The sequence below is a fragment of the Battus philenor genome, unplaced genomic scaffold (assembly GCF_028537555.1).
Source record: "Battus philenor isolate CCGP_79_NKW_IND1 unplaced genomic scaffold, ilBatPhil1.0.hap1 SCAF_17, whole genome shotgun sequence".
NCBI lineage: Eukaryota > Metazoa > Arthropoda > Insecta > Lepidoptera > Papilionidae > Battus > Battus philenor.
In genome coordinates this window covers 8,199,489-8,212,489 of record NW_027181679.1, presented here as the reverse complement: position 1 = coordinate 8,212,489, position 13,001 = coordinate 8,199,489, and the positions used below count along the sequence as shown (strand labels likewise).

General features: G+C 35.8%; 1 protein-coding gene across 1 annotated transcript in view; it reads right to left on the bottom strand.

Moving 5' to 3' along the window:
* Positions 1-1,708: 1,708 nt before the first annotated feature.
* Positions 1,709-13,001, bottom strand: part of LOC137919923 (dynein beta chain, ciliary-like) — a 65,003-nt gene continuing 53,710 nt past the window's right edge. The window contains exons 68-82 of the mRNA XM_068763145.1: positions 12,194-12,449; positions 11,181-11,362; positions 10,520-10,651; positions 9,917-10,049; positions 9,461-9,687; positions 9,034-9,157; positions 8,096-8,232; positions 7,698-7,893; positions 5,931-6,104; positions 5,145-5,213; positions 4,696-4,878; positions 4,223-4,396; positions 3,501-3,649; positions 2,742-2,936; positions 1,709-1,824 (exon numbers count right to left, since the gene is read on the bottom strand). Coding sequence (XP_068619246.1) covers positions 1,725-1,824; positions 2,742-2,936; positions 3,501-3,649; positions 4,223-4,396; positions 4,696-4,878; positions 5,145-5,213; positions 5,931-6,104; positions 7,698-7,893; positions 8,096-8,232; positions 9,034-9,157; positions 9,461-9,687; positions 9,917-10,049; positions 10,520-10,651; positions 11,181-11,362; positions 12,194-12,449 — 2,431 coding nt within the window. The 3' untranslated portion in view covers positions 1,709-1,724. The remainder of the gene's footprint in view (positions 1,825-2,741; positions 2,937-3,500; positions 3,650-4,222; positions 4,397-4,695; positions 4,879-5,144; positions 5,214-5,930; positions 6,105-7,697; positions 7,894-8,095; positions 8,233-9,033; positions 9,158-9,460; positions 9,688-9,916; positions 10,050-10,519; positions 10,652-11,180; positions 11,363-12,193; positions 12,450-13,001) is intronic.

The following is a 13,001-nucleotide window of genomic DNA, read 5'->3' as shown; positions in this document are numbered from 1 at the left end:
TTGAATTTTGGTTATATAATTGATTAATACCAATTTAATAGGTAATTCTGGTAAAAGTTATTCTGATTATTCACTACATTTTTTTGGGATTTTCAATCACAATTATTATATGAGAGGAAGCTAGCAAAGCTAATATTGGAATACAAGGGGCGCAAATTTGTTTCAGTATTCGCATAACGCTTAAACATATAATGAATTATGTATTATTCCTATTATAAAATTGTCTAAGAGCAATTAAGTTGGTTTTTGTGTTAACGATAAACAATTATGACATTGTACATATTATTATTATATATTTAAAGATCTTTTTAATGCCTCTAAACATTATCTTTATTGTTTGGATTTACTATATGATCACTTTTTTTCACAAGTTCGAGTAAATAATGTGAATAAATAATCATAATTTTCCCATTTAATTAAAGAAGTAGTTACTGTAAAAATTCAATTATTGTACAAGTAATAGAAAACATACAGCAGTTACATTTTTTAAATGAAATGAAATAAATTCTTGACTGATGAAATCCGTCCATTGTGAAATAATAAATAAAATTTGGTTTCCTTAATAAGCTGGCAGTGTCTGTGAGAACTCAGTGTTGGACATTTATTTAATTTTAAAAGAAGTTAGTATTAAGTCAATATAAATATATATACATTAGTTTACATGTACGTAATTTATGCTTGTGAAGTATTTTATTTTATAAAATAAATGTTTGTTATTTATGAAATTAACGATATCGAATTAAATGTTTAAAAATAAATAAGAAATTTTAGTGTTTTTAATTTTATTAATATTTGGTCATAGATTAATGACATCGCTTTTCACAATATAGCCCGTAAAACTAGCCCTTACTACGAAGGAGACAATATGTTATTATGATGGAGATATAAATTTCGATAGAGTAGTAAATTAATAATGAAAATTGAAACAAGAATACGCAATGGATCTTTGGGCTACGTATTTTAATTGATTTTTACAAAAATAATCGTTAAATAAAACAGAGATTCCCAATGAGGTCGATATCGAGCCCAACGAGTCGTAATCGGTATCCCAGGATTCGACGTAAATGAAAACTGATTTTGTTGGTTGACGTAGCCTAGACAGCTATTAACAAAAGTTCTTATTTAAAACTTTCTAGATACTGTGTAAGTTTCCCCATAATAACTATTTCAGTTGTAAGATGTCTAAAGCTGGACATAGTCATCTCCCATAGATTTACAATAAGACCGATTGGAAGCAGTCTGCGTAAAGCGTCTTACGACGTCCGTAACACCGTCTATTCACTCTGTGGATGGACGAGCAACGATGCTCTTGCCGATTCGTAGTCATCACTCCGGTAACCTCAGGCTCCATAGGCTATTAATTCTGCGCACTATGTGACCTGCCCAATTCCACTTAATTTTGTCAATTTGCTGGGCTATTCCGGTTACTTTCGTTCATCTACCAATCTCAGCTCTGATTTGTTCTCTTAAAAAATCACAATCTTGCTAATGCGGCTCGGAGTAAGACACTACGTTTCATGGTCGTTTTATATTTATTTATTCTTATTCATTTTGGAAAGGAGTTCTCTTGCTACAAAAAGTTCCGGGATTCCTGTTAAAAACAACCTTAAAACGTAAAGAAAGAATATAAATAAAAAACTGTGACTTTAATTGGTCATTTATTTTAACACGAAACTACGTAAATATCAATAAAATTAACTATAAAAACTATAAGGAGCAGAAGTTTAGACACCGAGAAGCAGGGCAACACCAGCCAAAGTCCAGCGCGTCGGCTTGTCCTTGGTTTTCAGGTTAAAGGTCCATACAAAAGTTGGTCCGCGCATTCTGAGGACAAAAATAAAAAAAAATAAAGGAGACATGACTGAAAAGACTGTATCAATTTCAACCTCACAAATTTGGTTTCCTATACATTAGCAATTATCAATAAACGTAGCCGGTTTTGGCAAAGTAATTAGCTTTTACCACGTTTATTACCAATATGGGCCATTTTGGCTCAGTTTGCTATTGCGGAAGTTTACTTTATCACAATAACCGGTGCCTTAGTTTGCCATCAGATCACGTTTTCTGCGTTTCTTGAGGGATTGCATTGTAAAACTTAATAAAAAGTTAACATACAAATTAGGCTCTTTTCTTTTATATTTCCGTTAACATTATATGGAAGGGTCCTTATGGAGAGAAAAAGTGAAAAAAATTCAATGAAATTTGGTACATCAATTTTTCAGTAAAAACTAAGGTTCAAACTTAAGTATTTCAATAATATTTGTTATAATATAATTTCAATAAAACAAAACAAAAAAGGCGTGTTATACATAATAAAACTTTTGCTGTCGTTGTTTATAATTGACATTAACTAAATATGGTAATCTGTATTATGTAAGCTGCTAGTGAAATATAAAATTACTATATTTAAGTGTATTCAGTAATAATAATTAAATTAAAATATTTGTAAGTCAAGAAAAAAAAGAAAGATAATTTTTTGATCATTAGCTTAATACTGGTAAGATGTTATAAAGTACCAACAACGGGAACCTACTACAAGCCTTACGCAACTGTACTATTATGCAGATTGTTAGTATGGAATCCATTTATTCGTATTTTAACGGGCCGTTACTGTTCGCAACCGTAATTGAAAGCGGAATTAGGAAAATGACTAGCAATTTTTTTCTTTACATCGATGGTGAAATATGCTTGACCTATGCCGGCGTAATAAATTAAGGCTAGGATAAGTAGTAAATAGGCACCGGATCTTGTAGACCGGGCACTCGTAGACATTGCGCGTGTCCTGCTTGTCCTGCGTGACGGCGCGCACAAAGATGACGGGCATAAGCGGGAACAGCTCCATCATGTTGGACTCCACGATCCCGCCCGTCATCGTGTCCCAGCGGGCTCCCTCCATGAACAGCCCGTGTACGTTAGCACCTTCTCGCGGCGGTGCGCTGCAAATAATATGCATAGTTCAAACAACCGACCAGTTTGCGTGACTTTATTATAGTGCTACCGAAGTCGCTCTACCGCGCTTAAAGCGCGGTGGAGCGACTGGAGTGGACTGACAGTGGAGGTGGAGTTCGAGAGAAAAGATCACGAGTTCCGCATTGAAGGCAGACTAACGGAATGAAGCGGCCAATGTCCCCCCCCCCCCCCTCTCGCCAAGCGGATAAGGCCCGGTACAGTAACTTCGGCAGCAATATTACCACCGTTTCATTTTCTATACAATGGGTTTCAGTTCGCAATTGTTAGAGTATAATGAAAAAATATAAATATGAAACAAAATGTAATTTATAATTTTGTTCATTTTAATTACAATTACAATTTACGTCCACTTTATAATTTCCTATAACTTTAGTATTCAATTAACTATTTTCTGAATCTGTCTCTAAAATAGATAATAAATAATCGATCGCTTTTCAAGCTCTATTTCGAATAATTGTTACAGATGTGCTTTCACAGGTAATAAATGTAATCTCTAAATAAATGTAATTTATTAGTAGGCGCACTCTTACTTAAAGTCCTGTTTGCTCTTCTTAGTGACGTCACAATTGAGGCACATCTTATCCAACGGCCATTCGTTCTTACGCGCCGTCTGTTGCATGATGGCCGTCAGGAATGACTGTGGGTTGAAGAAGCCAGCTAACCACACCGCTGGCGGTAGCTGGAAATTCATATAATATTAATTAAAGCTGATGAAAATGAATTATCATCATTATCATTGCAGTCGTAGGACGTCCATCACTGCCTCTAGGTCCAGCCTCCACCATAGGTTAAGACCGGTTGAAAGCGACCTGTATGAACTAAAGTAAATGACGTAGCCCAACAGGTTACGTATTGCGCAGAACAAATGGCCGCCGGGGCCTTATGTTTCTGAAGAGGAGACCACGAATGGGCAAGCGCAGTATAGGACGTCTCACAAGGTATACAACCTTAACAAGGTCGTCGAGTGACGTTGGACGCAGGCCGCCGTTTACCGGTCCTATTGGAAAGCTAGAGGAGAAACGTACGTCCAGCAAAGGATGTCCTATAAATTGAATATGTTGATGAATGACCCCCATGCTACGACTGCTCTGCCAAAAGTACAAAATTAAGAAAAAGTAATTTAAATTTCGAAGCATATATAAGTAAATTATAAAACAAGTTTTGCAAGATTTGTAGGGAGTTTGTAAATGTATTGAGTTCAAAAGTAACATTTGAACGCACTCGTGAGTAAATATCAACTATAGCATCTTACATTAAAGTCACCCGACCAGTTTTCCAGTTCGGTCAAACGGAGACAGAGGTCCGAGAACCAGGCGGCGAGTCCCAGAAGGCTCGGGTACGCAAGGCTAGTCCACGAATCCGGCACGTGGTCCATGAATAGTGACTCCATCAGGTTTTCCATGTCACTGCTGATCGTCAGCTCGCCCTGAACACAAAACCTTAGTTAAGAGATTGTATACTTACTATTGTACCACAGGCTATTCATGTAAATGATTCTGCTTAACTTATAGCAGTATACAGTACATTCACAAGCAGTAGATTTATTTTAACGTCTATGCATTCTGTGTAAAGCATTACGTCAGCATTATTATATGGTTTGGACCCAGGATTTGTATTTTAATACGTCGTATAACATCACATTGAAATTCTGACAGCTACAAAATGTATCTATAGACATACAAATGTTTCTAAACATTATAGATATTTCGTAAACAAAACAATTACCTTAAGGCCAAGCTCCACTTCCTTCAGAGAGCGTCGAATCTCGCCCATGAGCCGGTTCATTCGTTCGCACTCCTGTAGAGCAACTATAGTAAATGGCGTCAACTCCTCTACTTTTCCCATCAACTCCTGAAGATTAAAAGGCTCGGGAACTCTATCCAAGATGTCGTCCAGCAAGAAGCGTACCTACAATAAACATGAATTATAGTGCTACCGAATTCGCTGTACCGCGCCTATTGTATGCGCGCGGCAAGACGCGACGCGGCGGCATGGGAAATATCTACCGCTTAGGTCCATCAGTAGGTTGTGAACTTTCGCGGTGGCGACAATCGTGCCATCATCGTGCCATCATACCGCGCTTTCCTAAGGCGCGGTGCAGCGGTTACTTACAAAAACATAGCCCATAGCCTTAAGTTGTGTAAAAATTAAAAATAATCAATAATTAATCATACTATTTCTTCCTTTGTGGCCCCACCACCGGCTTGGGCGCCTGTGTCCCTGGGCTGCATCTCGAAGACCACCTTGAAGAAAATTAACTTTTTAATAATCTAAAATAAATCATTTTAGTAAGAGATCTTATTGAATATACCCTATGGATGCCATTTGCCCCAAGACAGAAGACGCAAAATCATAAGGCAAGTAAGTACAAACGTACGACATGGTTAGAAAATGTAAGAAAAATAATTATTTAGTCTTGTTGTTTTCCACTGCCTGCTTTGCGTACCATATATATTAAGAAAAGTATCTAGTTACTTGTATAACATTTAAAAAAACAATTTTTAACGAACGCTCCTCAAAATTCTTAGCTGAACCCTTCTTAGCGTAAGTAATATTCCCCCCAAATTTCAAATAAGTGTCTAAGTAATATCGTGATAGGAGATCACTGGTACCCCAGCAGTAGATGACAAACTTACTATCGTAGACCGTGGGTTCGATTCCCGGAATGTTATATAATACATAAAATATATACGTTGAAAGGAAGGTCGGCTGATGATGCTAAATATGGCATAAAATCGGTTTTATTGTAAACATATGGTGAGGCATATGTCCAGTTGTGAACATCGTACGGGTGAAATGACGAGGTTGGTGTTAAACAATAAAGCATTAGCTTTTTCATTCATTAGCTTCGTATTAACGAATTTAAGTAAAACTCTAATTTATTGAAACTCTTTAAAATTGTGTTTATTTATATTACACAAGGGAAGCTTCTTGGAAGAGACAAAACTGTTTTTAAATACCTTGAATAGCCTTTCAGAGACGGTAGTCAAGTAGCCAATTTCCGCGTTTGGATGCAGCCCGTACAAGTACGGCGTCTCCTCCGGCAAGTAATCGTCGATGTACTGGTGGTAGCCTACGTAGTCAGAGTTCGGGGGCGAGATGAAACCCGGCGCGAGCTGAGCCTCACCATCAACCTGATAATCAATGCCAATATTAGCGCGGAAGAAAAATGAACATTTTTGTTAAAAATCATTACCACACGTTTCAATAATACTTTTATAAAGTTATTAATTTATCACTATATATCATTCACATTTAAGATTCAATTGAGGGCAAATTCTACATGGTACTTAGCCAAATCTTTTACCATACAGGTTGATTGGTTGTGGAATGTGTTACCGGTAAATTAAGACGTGGCAATCGCAACCAATTTCCAAGAAAATGGTTAAGTGGTATATTTCATTTATTTTTGAATTTATTATTAAGTATTTATTAATAGTACGTATAAATAAATGCAACTAAATTTTATAAACGTTTATCCTTACTATATTATCAAAACTTTATTTATTATTCTAAAACCATTGATTTTTATTTATATTAATTGACTACAATTAAGCTCTACTTTCATAATTTCAAAGCTGAAAATGCAAGTAAGCATTTGTGTTTTTGTGTACATTTCATGTATGTCTTTTTCTATAACATTTCGGACAACTTACATGTCCACAACCAGTTAATTGTCCTTGCATTTGCATACTGAGGTTGTATTTGAAAATTGCCTACATGTCCCGACATTAGCATTATATCATTGTAATATTCAAAATAGGTAAGTAAATACGAAGAAGTAAAGATTTACCGACTATTAGAAACTGGCAGCGAGTTAAGACTTCTTTTTTAAGCGGCACAGAAAATTCGTTTCACTAGCGTGCAGACTGAATAGTAAATTACGTGTCAAGGACAATCAAGGACTTATTTTAATTTCTGGGAATTTATAGTTCTAGAGTTTCTGACGATCGTTAACACTGAACGCGAATGGTATCTCAGGAAATACAAGCGGAATATAGGTATTTTGGAATATACTTTTTGTACATTACGTTCATACTTTTATAAATAATGCAGCTGCCACACTTGAAGTTTTTATTTTATTTTTTCTCTTAACTGCCAAGAATCTCTTTCGTAACATAAATTATACACATGTGCGAATTAAGTTTCTTGAATGCTTTTATTTGATAAAGTTAAGTGGCTATTTATTATTATTTGCATTACTATTTAGAGTAGTGGTAACCCAGTTGTAGAGGATTGAGACTTGCTAACATACGTCGCGGGTTCGAATCTCGGGATACAATGTTACAAAATTAACACTTTGTGCAGTTATATAAGACTTCCATGCTCACAAACAAGTTTCCAAATGATGGGCACCACCGTCCCCTACGTACAATAATCTCCTACTGCGATCGCCAATCCGTCCATAGATATCTTCCAATAAATCTCCCAAAAATCCCCCATAGACATCTTTGGGGGAAGCCTATTTATACACCCGTGGAAATATTATCATGAAGGTTCCCACAGTCACGAAGCGCACGTATTGTATAGTTTTGATGCACTTTAGCCATTACTCAAAGTCCGTCTTCTGTTAACGAAAGGATTATCCTCTTTTTGCTTGTAGTGTGGTGTTAGTCAGACTCACGAATTAGAAATAAGGCGATTAATTATAAAAAATCTTTAAGTGTGGCCTCTACAACAACAAACTAAGAGCTCAGCAAAAAGATATGTCATTTAGAGTGAGTTACCAGCTCGGGCTGCATGTACTCGAGCAGGAAGGTGCGACACAGGCGGCGGTCCCAGTCATCGGTGATGTGGCCGCCGTACATTATCTCGCCGAACAGGTAGCGCAGGTCCTCCCACGGCACGCGCGGGTTCGCCTCCAGATAGTTGAACAGCACGTAAACGCATATCGTAAGGTCTCCGAAGTTGAATGGATACACTCTAGACCACCATCGGCAAAATATATTATATATTAATTACTTCTTTTTTATCCTTTTTGGATTTCAAGCAAAATCGAAAAAAAAACTGTTTTCTTTTAAAGTATTCTTTCTACTAAACAGCGACAGGCTAATTAATGACTTCGGGACGGATACATTTCATTTAAAAGCAAATGAAAATATGATACATAAAAAGAAAGTCTTACCTGTTCCATCCCTGTGGTCCGAATTTGCGTCTTTCTGCTACCACCGCATGGAAATAGCACAATGCGAAAAGAACAGATTTAAACTCTGCTTCCTTGCTGCACATCTCAAGTGTTTCTTGGCTGAAGTTATCGAGAGCCTTAAAAGTAAATGTACATTACAATATGTAATGTGAAATTTATTCTTTGTTAATTGGATGTCATTATGAATCATTATTTTTGTTGTATGTATTATGTAGTTCTATCTAAATAGGTATCATTATTAGAGCGAAAAAAACTATTCCGGCCATTGCCCATTGTTGTGGATGAAGTTACGCAGCATCGTATATATGTCATGGATACGGGCAACACAGTGTTGTTAATGTTCAGCATTTGATAAATTAACTTTTTTTATACATCATATTTATTGTATATTAACAAGATAATTGTTTATGGTGTAAAAGTTACAAACAGGTGATAGTATAGCTCATTTCCTGTCAATTAATGTATGGTACACCATATACAAAAAAACAACGATTTCAGAAATTCTAAATAACGTAATCATATTACAGCACGAAAAAACGTTTTCCAAATTCGGATTACTGCATATTAAAATTAATTATTGATTACTATCTGTGCCTGCAGATTGAATACTGATAGAAGTTATTGGTCTGTCGTATTCCAATAGTAAAAATAAATAAATGTAACATTTCAGAGTGATCACTTCATTCAGGATCATTGGATAAAGGTGTAAGAGCTTTAAAGCTTTTTGCTGATAAATGAGCTATACATTCAACTCTTTAAACATTTTATACCTATAACCAAACATCCTGTATATTTCATTTGTTGAACATCAATCGGTTATAACAAAATTTATAGCATGTTGCTTTATTTTCTATTTCTGTTTATAAATACCAATCGCAATAAGAGTAATAAAAAGTAATGATTCAAGGACAACGTACTTTGTGCAAGTTGGCCCACATGCCTATTGGCGGCTCGTTGGTGATCTTGATGGAAGACTCTAAAATGCCCTGCGGAATTATATGATATGCCGCGTCAGCTGCTGGTTCTGCACTAAGAAATAGCCTGGAAAAGAACAAACATTGACTTACTAATCATCATGTCAGCTAGTAGACGCCACTGTCACTGCAAGGCATTGGCCTCTCGCAACGATCGAAACAATGACCGGTTTTCCGACCATCCGGCGACCTTGACAATGTCATCGATCCATCCAGGTCTCAAATTACTTATGCTATCCATTAATGTATACGTTGGAAAGCACTCAATTAAAAAAAAAACAATGTAGCATTTATATAATGTTTGACATTGTTAATCTCTTGTGGATGACTATTACCATATTAACTTATAATTGTGATGATGATGTTATACCTGTAATCTTCTTGTGGGTTTTCAAAAGTCTCTTCCATCTTTTTTTCTAACGTTGCTAACCATTTCGCTACCAGATGGATGTTCTGCAAAATGACCCAATGACCAACGGCAGCTGAGATTCCCATTGCCTCTTCGGCCACTACCTCTTGACCCTGGCCCAAGGACACTATATGGAACGTCTTCTTATCAGTTGAGAAGCCTAGTTTTCGTCCCAGCTTTTCTAAATCCTGGAAATATATTTTCCTTTCATTTCATTTTACTTCCTCTTAAAACACTACTACAAAATCACGTAAAAAGCAATCAATACGAGTATAAGTTTCATTCCAAAATTAATCTCATATGAACACGTAATTCTTTTGTGTCTATACATATCGGTCTTTTTCCTTCTTTTATATTAAATCTAATTTACTCGCAAAGGATACAGAATTCTGTTAGAGATAATAACAAGTTATAAACCTTTAAAGGATCAACACCAGGGGAGAGAATAAAGAACATCGCTGTCGTGGATGTGCTTTCTTCGTAAGACTTATCTAGCGGAGGCGTTCGAGCTTCAACATATTTTGTGCCGAGGTTCTCTTCACAGAAGGCTCTAGAACAAATTTTAACATAGTTAAATGTTACGTTAACAGATACTGGTTTCCCTCCGAATAATTATCGTTATAAGGCCGAGGAAAAAGTATTTTAGCAAATAGTATGCATAAACTTGTAAAAAAATATCTTTGCTGTACTGTTATTAGCTGTTTTCAATTACTTTACATAGGTTGCATTAAAAAGAAAATTATTAACATTTGATTTTTAGATATGTTTATTGCTTTTATCTTTTTTGTAATCTGTGATTTGAATCTAATAATAAAAAGAGAAATGGCACCTATATACCATAGTAAATGTAAATAAATATTGGAAATACATGTCTTGACTTTTCATGTGAAATGCCAAAGAACTATTACTCCATCCTATTACATTAATATGTATTGCACTTATAAAGTTTATGTTACTACAGATTTATATGTTTTTGGTCTAGTAAGTGTCAACGTGACAAATACTTGTTAGCTTTCTTACCCGCATGCGTAAGACATGCGATCAGGTCGCAGAGCGCGCATTATACAAAGCCTTTGCAGAGCGGTCTTATTTTTCCACTCTCCGGGTAATTTGTCTCTTTCTGGTGCTTCGCCATCGGTATACTTCTGCCATCTGGAAATCGAATAACAATAAATTTTACTTTAAAATGTGTGCAATAAATAGTTTTTTTTTTAAAGTACTTTGTTTTCCGTTAAGTATGATTATCACCGTTGAAACGTTTTATTACAGACCGAAAAGCTCGATTCACGAAATTTATAATATCATATTAATAAACAAAGAAAACTGAATCCGTTGGAGCCTTAAAACTCAAAGCATAAAGTGATTAACGAACTAAGCCTCCCTGATTTGCAAAAATGTGATTAAAAATTTTGATAAAAGAATAATCGTAATAAACCTGGCCGATAAAGGTTTTCATGTTTATCTTATATAATCTTTTTATTTTCTAATCTAATCTATACGTTGCGGTTGATTAGATTTAAACCAAAATTAGATTTGAATCAAATTTCACCAAAATCTTTAGGTTTAGAGGTAGTTTTTTGCATTATAAGTCTGAAAGCCCACTATGTAATTCTAGTACTGCAATTTCCTATCTTTAGCCTTGTTTATGTAAAATGGTCATTGGCAGGATGCTTGAACTAACCGTTTAGTGGCGCCTTCGATATCTTTATCGAGGTTCTCGAAAGCGTCTGTTTTAGCCAGTGCAACGATGCCACCCCACGAATTGTTAGATAGCCACGAATATGGAGATGGCTCTGGGGCCACAGCGTATTTGAGGAGAAAGTCCAACTCTCTTGGATCTACCCTGCCTTCCACTTGTAAAACCTGCGTGAGATATAATATAATTTCTACGGATTCTAATGTTTGTTAATTTTTATAGTATTAGGTATAGAAGACCAATCGCATGTACGAGTAAGCAATATTAAAAATTCTAAGATGTCTATGCATTGCGATAAATTTTAAAATCTAGAATAAAATCAAAACTTTTATGTAGCTTATTTGGATGATGTTTTGGATAATTGCATAGCAGCAAAAAGAATTTCTCTAGATCCTCAACTATAGATAATCGAAAGATATTTATTTCGCTTAATAAATATATACGAATAAAGAGTAAAAGTAATAAGAAAAATTGTTCATAAATTACCAATATTTTTTTGGTTGTGTTTTTGATCTGAGTTTGGTGAGAGTTAAAGCTTGAGGTTATGTTGTATTCTTTTGTGGAAATATGATATTAGTTGTATAAATGAGATTAATAGGTATTTAATTAACTCGTAATTTTTGGGAGCTAAATGTCTGTCTTGTATCTAATAAATCATAGTCTTTTCAGCGGTAGAACGTCCAGAGCATGACGGGGGTCTCCCTCATAAATTTAAAGTATGACCAGTCATAAGCAGCGTGCATACTGTATCTTCTGATGGTCTTAACAAGATCGTCTGTCGACCTTGTAGATGGCCGTCCTAGGTTACACTTGTCGGTCTGTATTAATCATACTATAACCTTACGGCCATTTTATGCGCGGTAGTTGGCCTGTCCACTATCTTTATTATAGCAGTAAGGAAATATATTGATTGAGAAAAAATACATTGATTAGTCTGTTTTTGAAAAAACTAACACATGATTTTTTGATAATATTTTAGCAAAAATGTAAAAAAATACCTGTAGCGTAATAAGGAATAAAAATATCAGCTTATCCCTTTCAAACAACCCTCGGCTGGTGTATACGAAGACAGCAAATGTGATGCTGTCCAGCAAGTTGCGCACTCGCGCTTCCAGGTCTTCGCCCGGTTCGGCCTTCTGCAATGCGTCTTTGAACACTACGCTGTACGCCTTCAGGGAGAACTGATACATCGGGTTGATCTTGTACAGTTCGTTCAGAATGAAGTATAGGACGGACGCTCGAGTTGCGGCTCGTCTGTTAAACGATTAACAATAGTTTAAGCGGTTGTTACATAAAAACTAAATCACGTTTTCGGTTTTCATATCGTATCTTATTTTTACTAAGGTTTGACTGCGATTATAACTGGTTTAGGACACTACAACCTAGATTGAGTGAATAATTCAAAACATTATCATTATTTATAATCAACTTAAATAATAAAAGATAAAAGACAACATGATTTTGCCAGAAGCCGATCTAAAGTGTAAACAGAGAGACAAGTAGTAAAAATATGTAACGTATTGCACAACAACTTCTATAACTATGACAATTTAAGATGTGTTCAAGTTGCTTTGTCATCATCATCATATCAGCTGATAAATACCCATTGCAAGGTATGGGCTTCCTCTAAGGGGGCCATGGTGACCAGTCTTGCGGTGCTCGCATCCAGCTAGTTCCTGTGACCTCAACTATGTCGTCGATCCGGTGAAGTACCTACCCACGCCGCGTTTACCGGCTCGTGGTCGCCAATCGAAAGCCTTTGTTTCTAATGGTTATCCGGTGTACCACTCACTGTCACTTCAGGGT